General features: G+C 31.8%; 1 protein-coding gene across 1 annotated transcript in view; it reads right to left on the reverse strand.

Moving 5' to 3' along the window:
* Positions 1–1,611: 1,611 nt before the first annotated feature.
* LOC110021438 (endoplasmic reticulum-Golgi intermediate compartment protein 3-like) overlaps positions 1,612–16,021 on the reverse strand; it is a 35,438-nt gene continuing 21,028 nt past the window's right edge. The window contains exons 5-13 of the mRNA XM_020719921.1: positions 11,394–11,474; positions 9,367–9,459; positions 9,038–9,217; positions 8,857–8,924; positions 7,210–7,261; positions 7,020–7,073; positions 6,848–6,940; positions 4,947–5,013; positions 1,612–2,169 (exon numbers count right to left, since the gene is read on the reverse strand). Of these exons, the coding sequence (XP_020575580.1) occupies positions 2,078–2,169; positions 4,947–5,013; positions 6,848–6,940; positions 7,020–7,073; positions 7,210–7,261; positions 8,857–8,924; positions 9,038–9,217; positions 9,367–9,459; positions 11,394–11,474 (780 nt within the window). The 3' untranslated portion in view covers positions 1,612–2,077. The remainder of the gene's footprint in view (positions 2,170–4,946; positions 5,014–6,847; positions 6,941–7,019; positions 7,074–7,209; positions 7,262–8,856; positions 8,925–9,037; positions 9,218–9,366; positions 9,460–11,393; positions 11,475–16,021) is intronic.

Genomic DNA, 16,021 nt, shown 5'->3' on the forward strand with positions numbered 1-16,021 from the left:
GTCTGCCTAAGGGATAGAGTCGAATTCCGGGGGAAGGAGAAAGTAATAGAGAGAAAGAGAGAGGGTTGCCCCGTCAAAGGAGAAAGAAGGGTGGTCGCCGGGTTTGACGACTCTTTTTATTCGACACAAATGAGGTTATAATGTGAGGGTGAAAGGAAGCAAGCTCCCTACATGAGGGGGGAGAGAGAAAGTCTAAATAGACCCATTTTACATTCAAAGGGCCCTCGTATTGTGTTCGCTAGTGTCGGGTGGGCGACTTCGGTGCTCGATCATCTGGAAGTGGTCGGTTCAATATCAGGCGGCCGGCTGGGTGGCATACCAACAATGTTGGTTAGCCCAAGCAGTTGGTCGGTACTTCTTCAGGTGGTCGGTCGGTGGCTGGTCAGCAAGGTAGTGGCCAGTCGATTCAAGGCGACCGACTGGGAGGGCGGTCGGCATGGGTGGTCAGTCCGAGTGACCAGTCGATCCTTTTTTAGGTGGCTGGTTGGGTGGTCGGTCAGCAGGGTTGTGCTCAAATGGCCGATCAATTCTTCTTCATCTGACCGGTCGGGTGGTCGATTGACATGGTTGGCCGGCGAGGTTGGTTGGTCGGGATGGTCGACCAACTGGATAGAGGCAGCACTCGTAGTTGTTGGTGACAGCTCCAACGACAATATCTTAAGCGGCAGCGATTCCGTTGGTTCGACGAGGAGACCTACTTTTAGGCTATACAATGTCCAACATACACTTCATAAATAACTTGATTAAATTTTTTAAAATTTATTAAAAATATATATATATTTTAACTTTTGTACTTATTTTAAATGAAAAATTTATCACCACCCACCAAGTCACGTATCATTTCATCATTTCCTCTCTCGTGTTTCAACTTTTCATACCCTAACGACCACGTCAAAACATACCCTCTTTTTTTTTTTTTTTTTTTTTTTTTTTTGAGAAGTTAAGCCTTAATTACAACTGGATTAAAACTTAACAACTACACTTAGAATGTACTTTAAACTTGAGTCTACTAATTGAAAAAACCTCCCCTCTTTTATGCCAAAATACCCCCCACTCTGCACTACCACCTCTTTTCCTATGTTGATTTTCAAAATTAATGTTAAAACTACATGTTAGTATTCTATTTATCTTATTTAATCTTTATACACTATTTTTTAATTATATTATATAAAAATCATGTTTAAAAACTAAACCATGTATTAAATTAAAAGAAGAAATTCAAAGTTCTATAATAGGACAAGGTATTGAACCAAAGGATGCAATAAATATTAAAATTATTTGATATTATTTATATTATTTAATAATAATAATGCACGATTAATGCATTCACTAAAGCAATATATAATAAAAATCTAATACAAGTCATTCCATTCATAAGTACTTAATGACCCAAAAAGAAAATTTTAGAAAAAATATTTTAATTTATTTTTAAAATTAAATTTTTTTATTTCTAACCATCAAATTAAAATAAATAAATAAACCAAAAAATATCAATATTAAAATAAAAGTATTATTTTTTTTAAAGTTGAGTAGGTTAAAACCAAAACAAAATCTGAGTTAATATTAATATTTAATCATATCCAATCAAATAACAAATATAACAAGCTTCAATTTTCAAAACATAAATTCAAACTACAAACAACTCAATAAACCCTAATAATACATGAACAAATCATAACTATCATTAACATCTTCAACAAGATCACCAAGATAACCCTTTAAATTCAATCCAAACTCCAAAAAAAATAATAAAAATTCCATATTTTCCTACAAAGCGGTATTCCTACAAAGTTCACTCTATACCCAAATCTCCCCTTTCCTAACACCAAACTATTCCTATACAGAATGCATAAGAAATCCACAATTCAAATAGCCAAAAATTAAATATCAGAGTACAGAATCCGAATGAGGAGAAACATTGAAGAAAATAAACATCAGAAAGCTCCATTTTTGGACCCAAAACTCAGTTTTTGATTTGAGAGTTGAGCAATCCAGTTTGGAAAGATGAAAGCTTTCAGTTTCTGCAGCCTCTCCAGCAGATTCTCAATGCAGCAGAGCTGATAAAGGGATTCAATAATCAGCTGAATTTGCCTATTTCCATCTTTTTCTTTATAGCTTTTTGGCTGTGGTATACAAACGCATCAACTATTCCTGAAACAGTGAAAATTCCTGCAACACAATAGAAATATTGGTTCATTATTGGAAAATTTCATGGATAGAGTTACACAGATTTTAAGTTAAATCAATTGCTGTGTATAACTAATTATAGAAAATACAGGATTTAATAGCAGCTAATTATGATTAATTGCTTATGAATCAAAGTATAACTAGCAGCATTCATTATGTTACAATTTTAGCAAGGAATTTTACTATAACTTAAATTAATGTAAATAAATGAGGCAAGTTTGTATTCCTGCAGCCAATAATGCATCAAAAATTCAATTTATCGGAAGTTTTTATTTAAACTTTTTATGAGTTGAGGCCAATCAACAAGCTCCAAAATGAATAAATGACAAAACAAAATGAATTTAAGGCTGAAACAGCAGTGGCCAATTAAACTTATACAAAATTAATTAGATTTAAAAAATTAATCAGATTTAAAAAATTAATTAGATTTAAATAATCACTGATAAAAGCAAATAAGTGATTAACTATATTACTTATAAAATATATAGATTCATTGCCTTAACGGCTATGTTTCACTGATGCAAATTTAAGAAGAGATGCACAAGAAAACACACGAAGAAAAGGATAGGCTACAATTCTCAATCTTCTGACTTTTAATTTAGGAAAATGTCAATCTCTGATGAAAAATCAGAAAAAAACAGTGCTTTCGTTATAGCAGTAATGAAAAAATCACAAAATCTGAAATTTCACAATGAATTTCAGTACAAATATAGAAGTATGTAACTAAGATTCAAACAAATAAAAGTTTGCATTGACTATGAAAGAACACAATTACACGCACAAACCAATTTTTAAATCAGTTTGAATGAAAGAATAAGAATAGAAGTCATCAATTGGAAGTTTCAAGCCTTGCCTTAAGAAAGTTAACCAAATCTTGCAAAGTGCCAGAAAAATCCAAATCTAATAGTACACATGAAATTCAAGGGAAAACATAATTTTTTTCAGTAATCCAATATTAACTTCATGCCTAAGGAGGTCTTCTATATAATCCAAAAGAGCCAAATCAATAATTTCTCTAAATCCTCCAAACTGCGGCCCAAATGTAAGTAACAATCAATACACTTGGGTTTTGGAAGAATAACAAATTTTCAATCTTGTACATCAAACAATACAACAACAACAACTAGCATTTATAAATCTTTTTTCTCCATTGCGTCCTATTGAATGACATTTTCATTTAATTCTAATAGATTAAGATCATTTTTTATACAATATGGCCAAGTCTTTTTAGGTCTACCTTTGCCTTTCTTAACATAAGTCGAATCTAAAACATCTACTTTCCTAATTGGATCTTCAAATGGTCAACGTTTAATGTAAAACAATAAAACTTATAATTTCAAAATCCCACTTCACAAAGCCAACCATTTTCTCATTCCTAAACAGTGCACTAGACAAGAATATTGAAAAAAAGCCAGATAGAGAGATACAACTCCAAGGACATATTAAATTAACAGATTTCTGCTACAATACTAGAGACAAGAATTGAGTAAAATGGCAGAATAGTTCCAGAGTCTATAAAAAAGTCAAATTAGTCCCCTTAATATGGGCTGAAATTGTCCTGAAGGAAGACTATTTTAGTCCCTATTAAAAGAGTAAGGACTAAATTGACACTTCTATCTCTGAGACTAAAAAAACACCCTATAAAGAGTTTGGCGATCATTTTGAAACTTTTCTCATACAAGAATTAAAAATGTGCTAAGAGCTGCATACATAAGAGCATAAAATAATGATGCTTTGTAACATGTAAGCATCTAAGGCTCGATTAGTGGTACAGATATTTGCGCCAAAGGGAAACTCATTGAGAGCCACATAAAACAACTCAGTAACACTCCAACATATTCAAAGTATTGGCAAAGCTACAGTAGCTATAAACCAAATACTGTAAGTATACTGAAGCAGAGGAAAAGGAAATACTTTTTGGGAATTAGATGGGCTCAATCAAAAAACAATTGCAGCAAGAAACCAAATCTAACAAGATTATAAAAGCATTGGAGATGTCCCCTTCTCAATAGGATCATCATCATATTAGGTATAAATTTTTCATAATATTAGAAGATTCACATAAATATCGCTTATTTCCTATGTATTTAAATTTCAAACAGGTAAATTTCAATTTTCGCATACATACCACAATACCTATGTATGAAAAGGTGTATTCCACACTTTAAAAGTTAAAATGGCGGTATTTTTTCTGTGATGTGAAATATTTAGGTGTTATAAATAATAATAATAATAATAATAATAAATTTTGGACATGTTAATACATAGGAATTGGGTAGTATGTACGTAAATGCCCCTAATATTATCAGAGATGGCTCACACACAGGTAGCTATATCCAAGAAGAAAGCAAGAAAAGAATCCAAATTATTTAAAATAAACTAATAATCAAAAGAACCTATTTCAAATGTGTTAATTTTTTTAAAAGTGAGATAATTTTTAAAATTGAGAAACCCAACATTTACTCAATTGATCAGTAGTCAAACAAATCAAACAAATTATGGTCTGGTTTTTCTGTTAGGAGCCAATAAATAAAAAATCACAGACAATACTTTGAAAGAGAAAAAATTGCATACAGATGAGATGGGTGCAGAACAAATACGAATTGGTAGTATTGTGATGGTATTTTGGTTATATTGTACCGCAAGGCCACCAATCCGCACCTACGGTGTCCTGACGTAATATTTTCTTGTTTTGGAGAGCATTGTTACATTTCAATAAAAGTTAAATTTGTCATAATGATAAAGAGAGAAGAACAGACCTCCAACAATTGCACACACGTTAGTTAGGAAGTGTAAGAATGGCACATGCGCCTCCGTGAAAGTCACCTGCATTTCATGGCCGGGATGAATAGCAAATTCAGAGCTGCAAATTCAATTTTGTTTACAATGCAATAGCATAATAAATCAAACTGAAAAAGTGTCAAAATAATCCCCTAACGCTCTGTAAGGAGCCATTTTAGTCAAACTCCATAAAGTGTCAATCTAGTCGAACTCTTTTAATATGGGCTGAAATAGTCTCCACGAATGATTATTTTAGCCTTAATTTAAAAAGTCCAGAGACTAATTTGACATATTTAAAGATTGAGAGACTAAAATAGCCCCATGTAAGTAGTCAGGGATCTATTTTGGCACTTCAATCAAATCAAACAATCAAAACAAAAAATCTTATCATAAAAAGTTGTTTCTTTAATGAAATTCATAGTATGAATTTTCGGCTACCTAATCAATCTAGAGTACTAAAGGAAAAGTAAGAGTAAAATGTTTAAATAGTCCCCAAACCTTTTACATGGGCCATTTTAGTCCCAGAGTCTGTAAAAGTATCAAATTTGTCCCTCAAACATTTTAAACTGGAGGTGAGGACTATTTCATAATATATTAAAAGAGCCCGGACATTAAATTGGCAATTTTATAGACCCTAGGATCAAATTGACCCTCTACAAAGAGTCAGGGGACTATTTTGACAATTTTCTCAGTAAGCAAACAACATTTCAGGTAAAAAAACTTCAACCTTGATAATATAACAATCTTTAAGGAGACAATTAAAATAATAAAATATGTCACATGACGTGCTTCCAGAATGAATAAACTGGATTTTGAGAATAAAATATCAGGGAAACTAATTAGCACGCAGCAGAAAAGGCAAAATGTATAATTTTCAATCTTAGCACAAAACATTAAATTCCCTCCAACAAACTGAAACTCAATTCAATGTAAAGAGCATGCCATAGCTGTTATTAAAGCAGCCAAATAAATATATATTAAAAGATAAAATTTAACTTGAGACGAACATAAGAGTCCATATGAATAATATTTCAGAAAAAGGTTTCAGAAGAACTGGAGGCATTACCAGAAAGCAAATCTACAGGATCATCAGCAATGTATAAGTAAATTAATTCTTAGAAGATATTCATCAAGAAAAATAAGTTTTAGTTAAAGGAAACCCCCTGCAGCTGTACAGTAATTATAAATAAAGATAAAAAATAATGATGATGATTATTAACACCATTCTAGGTGGATGGATATAAATAAGTAGTGTGATAGTTGTAGAATAAATGGAAGGGGTAACAATGTGAGCAGAAATACAAAGAAACAACCTCTAAGGTCATAAAATTCAAGCAAAAGTCCATAATCAGGTTCTAAGCAACATCCTTATACTAGGACATAAGTAAAACCCTACTTCTAATTCAAAAAAAGGGGCTCACACAGCCGTCCCGCCTCTGTGGGTGTTATAATTCCCATAATCGGGATTTCAAGGCGGAAACATCCCACCTTCGTCTGCTGTGCACTTGTGGCAGACCCCCGCATACGGACGTCCGCATCAATGATAATGCTTTTAATATTAATATGGGAAATTTACATACGTAGCACACAATTCTTGTGCATTTACATATTTTTCATATTTACATACATAGCATTTGGTCCTTTAAACCGATGCATTAAAAGGGTTATTTAACTTTTAAAAAGTGATAAAATATTTTATTTTTGATGCAATGTTAAAGATTTGAGTGCTATGTGCGTAAATATGAAAACATAGGTTTAACACATGTAAATACATAAGAATTGCTTGCTATGTATGAAAATGCCCCTATTAATATTCAGGGATCTCATAATTAATATTTAGGAACACATATTGTAACAATATTTGTTCTTAAGGTCTTACCTTAATTGGGGAAAGATCATAAAAGAAGAATACTCCAGGAAGGGCTTGAACCCTACCAACCTCACCAGCCCTAAAATGTTCTGTCACAGAGAACTGAGAAAAAAAAAATTATTAGAAAATCAGCCAAAAGATTTTTGAAAAAATGACTCAATAAAAAATATTTATGGCTTGCCTGATTAGATTGAATTTTCTGCCCATTTAAGTCATTATAAACACTGGGAACAACCTGAAATAAATCAAAAAAAAAATTGAAGAACCCAATAAGAAACTAAAGTATCAGCTTGGAAATGCATCAACAGGATATTGAATCATAAATATGAGGTTTACCATGAAGTTCGACAGAAGAATGAAATTTTACTAACCTTAATAAAATATTGGTACATCCCATATGGTGCTTCTTGTATCCACTGAACACTGAGTATTTCAGAATTTTCAAGAATGAATATTGAGGAAATTGAAAGCTATTAATTTGAATGTCTATTGCTAGGAAAATATACAAAACGACAATGTTAAATGATAAGATGGTGAGATTTCAAAAAAGAAAATTAATCGATCCTTCAAGGCAGATTGTTGAAAGAGCCAAACTAGCTCTCTCTCTCTCTATATATATATATATATATGAGGTAGAATATATAATCATTAAAAGGAAGATAGAAGGTTTGCCAATAAAGATAATACGCATAATAAAAGATACAGCTTCTGATAATTTATATACTAGAATAAGTAATAAAAAAAATGAGATATATTAAATAGCAAACACAATTAATTAAAGATTTACAAACTTTTATCTAATTAAATGCATGAAATAAAATGATATAAAGATTTTAGTTGAAGTTGAAGGCATCAATAAAATAATGAAAAAAACTTCTATGAGAAATTATTAATTGGAGTCTTGATGATGAATTCTTCTTGCAACTACATAATTAATAGAACAATAAGATAAATTATTGATAAATCTAAAAGAGTGAAGAAAAGCCACGTCTCAAGCTAAAACTTTAGTTTGAATAAATTATTTATTGAGATATGGAGAGTGATTGATGAAATTGTAGTAATTAGGTTAATTAAATTTTTTTAATGAAATATTGACAAGTAGGAGGATGCTAAATAATTGAAAAAGAAATACCATAAAAAAAAAAAAAAAAAAAAATGATGTCCAAGAATGTCGTAGGGATACACAAATCAAACTAATTGGTAAAAGGAAAGAACAATGGAACATAAACAAAAAATTATGTAGATATCATAGAATCAATGTGGTGCTATACCAGGAAAGATTATTATTAAGTATGGTCTTTAAGTTATAAAAATTGATGAAAAATAGTATTAAAAAAAAAGTTCACATGAATTTTATTAAAATTTATAATAAATTTAATTATACATAAAAAATGAGTGTCAAATAAGAATACAACTTCTAAAGTATAGATTGGGTGATTAAAAGGAAAAGTGCATGAGCATGACTAGGGAGTGTTGTATGTATGAAAAAAAAAAAACTATTTAGACTTAAAAGGTAAAATTTATAGTACAACAACCAGACCATTTTTGTTGTATGGATTTAAGTGAAGGACAATAAAAAGTCATTAAAAATCGAGATAAGCAAGGCAAATTTGAGAATATTGTGAATTCATGTCAAAATTGGGAAAGGTAGATTGATAATGACTATATTAAAGGAATGTGCAAATTGCAGAGTAGCAACTATGGAAGAAAAAGTAGTGGAAAATAAACTTATGTGATTTGCATATGCAGTGGGATAGGTAGACAATGAACCAATATTCACAAATAAAATAAATGATAAAGAAATAGAAAGAAAAAAAATATGACAAAAGTAACAAGAATAGAAGTTGGTCGACAAAATTTGTGGAACATTGGATTGACAAATCATACAATACTAAATAAAAATGAATGTAAAAAAACTATCAATCCCAAACACTTGAAATAACACTAATAAAGATAGTAATTGTCCACAGAGAAAAGATCCCATAAGATTTGTGAAGACGGTGAGAAAAGAAAAGTACCCATCAAGAGGATTTACCACACCGGGAAAGAAGTCTCCAAATGCAATTTTGTTTATTTTGTGGCTTAACTGCAAAAAGGATGATATTACTATGACATATTAGCTGGCAGAATCAAATTATAATATAAAACTTATTTGATATCCCGTTTGCAACTACAGTCAAATAGCTTGAAGATCCATACATTAAAACTATCCTTTTGGAATGCCTGTAAATCATGCACATGAACATTTGATTGTTGAAAGCTTTTTCCGGGGGCAAAATGAAAATTCCCAGCAACTCTGTTGACATCTAGGAAACCATAGATATTGCATCCTTCACCTTCTTCATCTTTAATTCTTTGCAGAAACCCCTCTCTCTTACACTGTAAATTTGTAGACATTTACATAACTTTCACAAAAGACATCTAACTAACAAAAACCTAACAAAAATAAACCAAATGATCTTATTATATTGGAGCATTTGTAAAATATTATTTAAAAGACAACTCAAGCAATAAACCATGTTAAAGACCTGATCAATCAAATCAGGGTTTGACATCCCCCAACCTTTCTTTCTATATGCTTCACGGACCTCTTCACAAGAATTGCAACAGTCATCATCCAACTACAACAAATAGCAGAGAAGTCAGAATCTACTTACCAAATAATTACTTTGAATGACGCATTAGTAACAATTTTTAAAAAATTAAAAGCCCAGTAGCTCATGGTCACACAAGTTTTCAATTCAATGATATTCCCAGGCAAAATAAGTAAAAAAGATAGAGATCTGATTATATCATGGTAAGATTATCAGTTTAGAAAATTAAAAGCCCCGACCTATAGCTGCAGATAGAACCTAGTTGAACCTTGAGGACATAGTTTTGCACAATAAAGTAGAGTCCAGTTATCCTGGAGTTTACAGGTAAAATAACTTCATTATTTATATATGCATATTTCCAGCAACTCCAAAATCTTAGCTTTGTTGTTCAGATGACTTTAAGAACCAAAAATGGTGGAAGAAAATATCCAAAGTTGGTATCATTGGCAGAGGGAGTTAACAATCTCATTTTTTTCACTATACTTTGGTGAAATTTAGTGAAGTCTCATGGTCTTCACCTTTTATTATTGAAGCATTTACATACATAGCACAGAATTCTCATGCATTTACATATCTCACGCGTAAAATTTCATAGTTACACACATAGCACTCATATTTCTAATATCACATCAAAAATAGTATGATTATCACTTTTTAAAAGTCAAATACACATTTTTCTCACATAGGTTTAAAGAAATAAAGTGCTATGCATGTAAATATGAAAGTTTAGGTGGGAGATATGTAAACACATAAGAATAGTGTCTATGAATGTAAATCTCCCTTTATTATTTTATGCCATGAAAATGTCTAAAGTTAACTCATAACACAAACTTGCCAGGACACATGGAAATAAATCTTTCAGGTCTCACTTGGCCTTTCATATAGGCTGACCCTGATCTCACATACTTTTAAATTTAAGTTACGAACTAGCCACCAAGGACATGATAAAGATCTTTTTTTTTTAACTTCACTTGAAAAAAAAAAAAAAAAACCCAAACTCCACCGGATTCTGCAAGTTCACTGAAACCACATGACCATAGATGAATTTGACCTGGAGCCACATTTGAGTTAACTTTCATTTACATAAGGTCTTAACATGAATAATGTAAAAAGCCAGTAAATGTAGCACAAAGTGACACTTGAGAGATGGTTGAAATTTTAAGTAATTCAACATTTAACTAACCACAGTTAAGCTTGTCATTCAATATAATTGTGAGAAAATTAAAGGATATAGATTAATCAAGCAAGCCATATTAACATTATGGGAGAGATCAATGGATCAAAAGTTCAAGAAAATTGCACTGACCTTAGAAAATCTATTTGATTATTCCACCCAAATCAAATTTAAAGGCAAGCATTTGAATTCAAAAAACTTATGACCCAAAAGCAAAGTAGACCCAATTGCAAATATAACTTAAGGCTTGACAGAGAGACATTTTGCAGAGATAAAGTACATCATACATGCCTAAATTATATAAGTTTTCTGGCAGGTTGCAAAAGAAAAAAAATAAAATAGAAAGAATATAGGTAAATTAAACTTTGAGGTGTTTGTTTTAGCGTTAAGCTAATCACTTGCAACACATTGTTTACAACCAAACAACCATAACCACTTAACTAAAGTGTATCAGCAAAGCCTATTTGTCAAGATGAATGATTAAACACCCAAAACTACCAACATCAGCAATGAAACCGTATCTTATATGTACAAAGCCATCAATGGATCAAAAAAATAAGATGTAAGCGTTTTATCCTACAAAATAAAACATGAATCACGCCGTATAAATAATTCATTTCAAGGTGTGAAAACCCCATAAGAAATAACACGTTTACACTCTGAAATGAAAACATAACGATCAAAATGATTTTGTCAGGAGTTTATGGTACCTGTTCAATGCCAAGAAAGCATGCTAAGATTATAATATGGAGAACAAGTAAATGACATAAATTAGAAAAATACATACCACTTCTGCACCATAGCATGAACCGCAATAAGTCTCATTATGTTCTAGTCTCCCACCATGTCTCTGTAATGGCTTCTCAATCTGCTAAATAAAAAATACAGCTAAGAAAAAGAAAATAAACCCACTAGTCCAATAACATGAAAGAAATTAACAATTAAAAACTTCGCATTATTCGGAAAGAACTAGAAGAGAGTAAACCAAAAAAGATAGCCATGTACCCAGGGAAGCCTCAAAATATCCCGAAAATATGATGCATTTTCAACCCATATGCTTCCGAGAGTCAAAATGAAATTCTATGCCTTCAATCTTCGGACAAAAAGAAAAGCCCTTTTAAGTTTTTCTTGTCCACGTGTTGTTTTTTGTAGGTTCTGATCACTGATTATTAAGCGATTATTCAATGTTGCAAAAGTTGTGGTATTAGGCTTATCTGCAATATCTATTAAGCTGATGGCCTTTAATGTGACATCAATGCCTAGAATTTAACTTTTCTGCACAGTTTGTTAAAGAAAAATTCAAAGACAACAACCTTTGGGGAAATTAGGTGTTATAATCCCAAAATCTGAACATTTGGCGAGTAGTTTTTCTACTAAAGAAATCTCCAATTTCTCTCAAATTTGTGTTATTTACATGTTTTTAAGGTCTCATCATCATTTTTTCCCCTAACTATTAGATCTAGCGTACTCATTAGAAGTCACTAGAATGCATATTAGCGTCTCAGCATTTTCATTACTTGTCTTCTTTCATAATTGTCATTTCCATGCTTTTCATGAAGTTCACTAAAAATTTAATTGTTAATTATTACAACAAAATTATATTGTTAATTAGGACATAATAAATGTAAAATCTAAACCACATAATAAAGTAAGAATGTAGCTGCTATAAAGGCATACATTGAGATGGTTTTCGCATTAGTTATGTTTTCAATATATCTGATTTAACTCTAGTTCATAAATTTGCAACCAATGCCATGAATTCTCCGTCCTACCATCTCTTTGCTTGCTAACTCACATAAAACAAATTGTCATATAGTTCTACACACCATGCACCTAAAAATCCTAGATAGTGAAAATGTGTCCATTAAAGTTCGTGGAAATGATGCATTAAAAAATACACTAATGTATGTAACATGTTGAGGACTCGCAACACGATAATGAGAGTTGCACGCCAAAATTGATTGAGCAAAGCAATTATGCACTACACATGCTGCTCATAAAAGTTGCAAATAAATTCTCTAAATGTGATTGAATTTAGAGTATTTAAACATGTTTGTAATAGCTTGGAGGCCTAAAAAATTTCAAAAACTTTATGAAATAAAAGCCAATAATGGGGGGGTTGCTTGCAGTTGCAATGATAGATAAAAACTACATTATACAAATTTTAATAAAAACTCAAGAAAATAAAATAGTCGATGTTGCCTAAAATTCGAGAGCATAGAAATGAAAGTAAAGCATAGTTGAGCCAATATGACCTCCAGTACTCCAAGTTTGCGCACGTTGTTATTTCTCTATAATTTCTGTCAAAATATAATTTTTATAAAATGATTTGAGTAATAATTCATAACTTGAAAAAAAAATGTTCCGTCAAGATTGAATTTGAATTTATATGACAAGGGAATAAAATTTATATTCATAGCTTGGCGTGCAACATTGAAATATTGGATTCAATATTTTCGAGCTATATTGGCAGCATAAAATTAGTTTAGTCAAGATTTGCAAGCGGATGCACAACGTTGAATTCATTTATGAGTGGGCGCCAACAAAGCAAATACAAGCAGGGCTACAGTTGTAAACGAACCGAGCTTGAGCGAGCTCAGACTTGACTCATGTTCAACTCGTTCAAAATTGACTTGTGTTCGAAATTGTTCATGAATATTGTGATCATCTTTGACTCAGTTTATATATTATTGTTCGTGTACCATTCGAAATTGATTAGTTTAAATTAAATAGAAAAATAGATGATGGATGTTGGATTAGAAGCTGCAACAATTCTATGCAATATAAGACACAAAACCACATGACAAAAAGGATTGTTATGATTTAAACTTAAAAATGAATATATAAAATGTATTATTATATAAATAATATGGATATTATATTATTATATAAATAATATATATAATTTATTTATTTTCAGTTAAAACGAGACGAACATGATTGAACAAAGGGTTGTTCGTGTTTGACTCGTTTATAATTCGAGGCTAAAAAAATTATTTGTGTTTAAGTTGTTTAATTAACAAACGATTTGAACACGAACTACTTAATGAGTCAAACACAAGTTTTTTTTATAAGTGTAAGCAAGACTCATGCCAAAATTATGAATATGAGTGCGGAGTGTAAAAAAGCACATGGCTGGATGTGTTTCACAAGATGTGTGCATGTGATGGGCCGTTTAGGCTTCTTGAGGGGCAAGAAAAGAGTATGCTAGCAAGACAAGACCATTGAGGTCTGTGAAAGAGGTGGGCCTCATGGCTCAAAAAAACGTGCTAAAGTTTCACATTAAAGTAAATTGCATACATATTCAAATTAACCATCATGAAATGAAATTTCAACAAAAATGTTAAAAAATAAATGAAATAAAATAACATCTATGAATCAGAATGAAGCCAAGTTAAATCTTATCAATTGATTGTTAAAACTTATAACATACGAAACACTAACAAAATTGAAATGAGTGTGATATGAAGCTAACAATTTTAAAATGCAAGCGTAGAAGAAAAAAATGTATCAAAAAGATAAAGATGATACACAAATTTAGTTGATCGCATGGTTTCGATGAGTCCACGATTTAGGGCATATTAATTTATGAATAACAATGTCATTAGTTATTCACCAGCTGGAGTTTTGCTACTTCCTGGCTACAAGATATCAGGGAGGTAATGCGAGAAAATTATTTAAATTGAAATAGTATTGTGTTTTTGTCGGACAACTTATTGATTTTGAAATTTAATTTAAATATAAGAGGTATATAGTCTAAGTTTTGAAAGTAGCATGTTTTAATTGTTGAAAAATGAGACCAAATGGATCTTCATTTATCCAATAGTTTGCATAATCGCGTCTGATGCGATGAATACTACACATATCCGAAAGGTGAGTGTATATCTCAACGGTAGACCCAATCCTGCAAACTAAGAGATTTATAACATTTGTTTGGCCTGCGAACCTTTTTTATGTGTGACCGACAAGTTCCCTATATTAAATAGGGTTTATTTTACCTGGATTTCAAGTTCCCTATAGAGGCAAACCTTTATAGTTAATTACATCTCAAATGACGGGGGTCACTTAAGAAAACTTTCTATAATGATCAGAGGTACTAATCTTCAAGATCTCAAAGTTAGGTTTTCACGGTAAGACATTGAAAAATAAATGGGAGTGATTCAAGTAGAAACAATTATTTTCAAGAGTCCAAATGAAAGAGAAGGTAGGGGATGTCACGGATCATGAGAAGAAACCTCAATGACTTCCTAAATTATCCTAATGTGTGGCTGAGTTTTAGAGACAATGTTATTTAGGTGTTTAACCTTGTCAATTTTATTATTTGGGACTTACACTTGCATGATAACTGATTATGCAAATAACCCGCAAAGAGATGAGGGTTATCGTAACGAACAACATCCTCAGAACCTAAAGTGAATTAAGACTTACGCTGCACAATATAGTTGTGCAGGAGCCTAAAAAAGGGGATAAGGATTTATGTCGCGCTAGGCGAGCTACCTCGAAGTCCTATGGGTTGTGAATTAGACTAAGGAGAGAGATAATGCTGAAGGACTCTTGTTGCTCGGTCTGAATTCTTCGTCGTCCTGCCCAGAAAGTTGGCTCCAAGCTCCTGTTGTAGCGATGACTCCAGAGTTTAGGTGTTTAAGATTGGTGATTTATGTTTCCCAGTTTCGGTATCAGGGTTGAAGTGTTTTGTTTTGTTTCAATTTTGATTTTGTTTTGTTTCAATTTTGAGTTTTGTTTTGTTTCAATTTTGATTTTGCATGCAGAATAATCAAATTACAGGTAAATAAAAGATACTTGAAAGGTAAAATACAGTAAAATAAAATGATGTAGATAAACTGTAAAAGCATACCAGGGCATCTGCTACTGTTGCGTGATTAATATTGCGAGCATAGTATGATTTGCAATAGATTTAAACAAACTTGCAAGAAAAATAAATAAGGCAAGAAAAATAAATAAGGAGAGAAAACTCAGCATGAAAGTCAGAAAAACGAGTCGTGGAAATTATAAGCAAAATGAACCATTAGCCACATATGAAAGATCAAGACTAGGTGTAAGACATTGCCAGAAGTGAGGGCTCAGAGTTGCACTGTGTGCTTCCTGTTGACCTCACTTTTGGTTGAGGTCTAGAAACTTCTTTAGTAGCCTAGGTCTAGCCATAGGACTTTCCTATTGACTAGTCTTAGAAAACTAGAGAAGGTATTCTCACCATTAGAAACTCAAAACTCTTCTCTTTACTCAACTTGAAGTTCCACATATTGGTTCTAACCTCTAGCACTTAGTAGGTAAGATCATTATGAGGGAACTCAAGGAGAGTTCCTGTAGGACTACTTGGCCTTAGGATTGACCCTGGGTGTTGGTTTGGAGCTAAGGTACACTATACCTTCACCATATCTTCACAATACCCTCACA

This window comes from Phalaenopsis equestris, unplaced genomic scaffold (genome assembly GCF_001263595.1).
Source record: "Phalaenopsis equestris unplaced genomic scaffold, ASM126359v1 Scaffold000134, whole genome shotgun sequence".
NCBI lineage: Eukaryota > Viridiplantae > Streptophyta > Magnoliopsida > Asparagales > Orchidaceae > Phalaenopsis > Phalaenopsis equestris.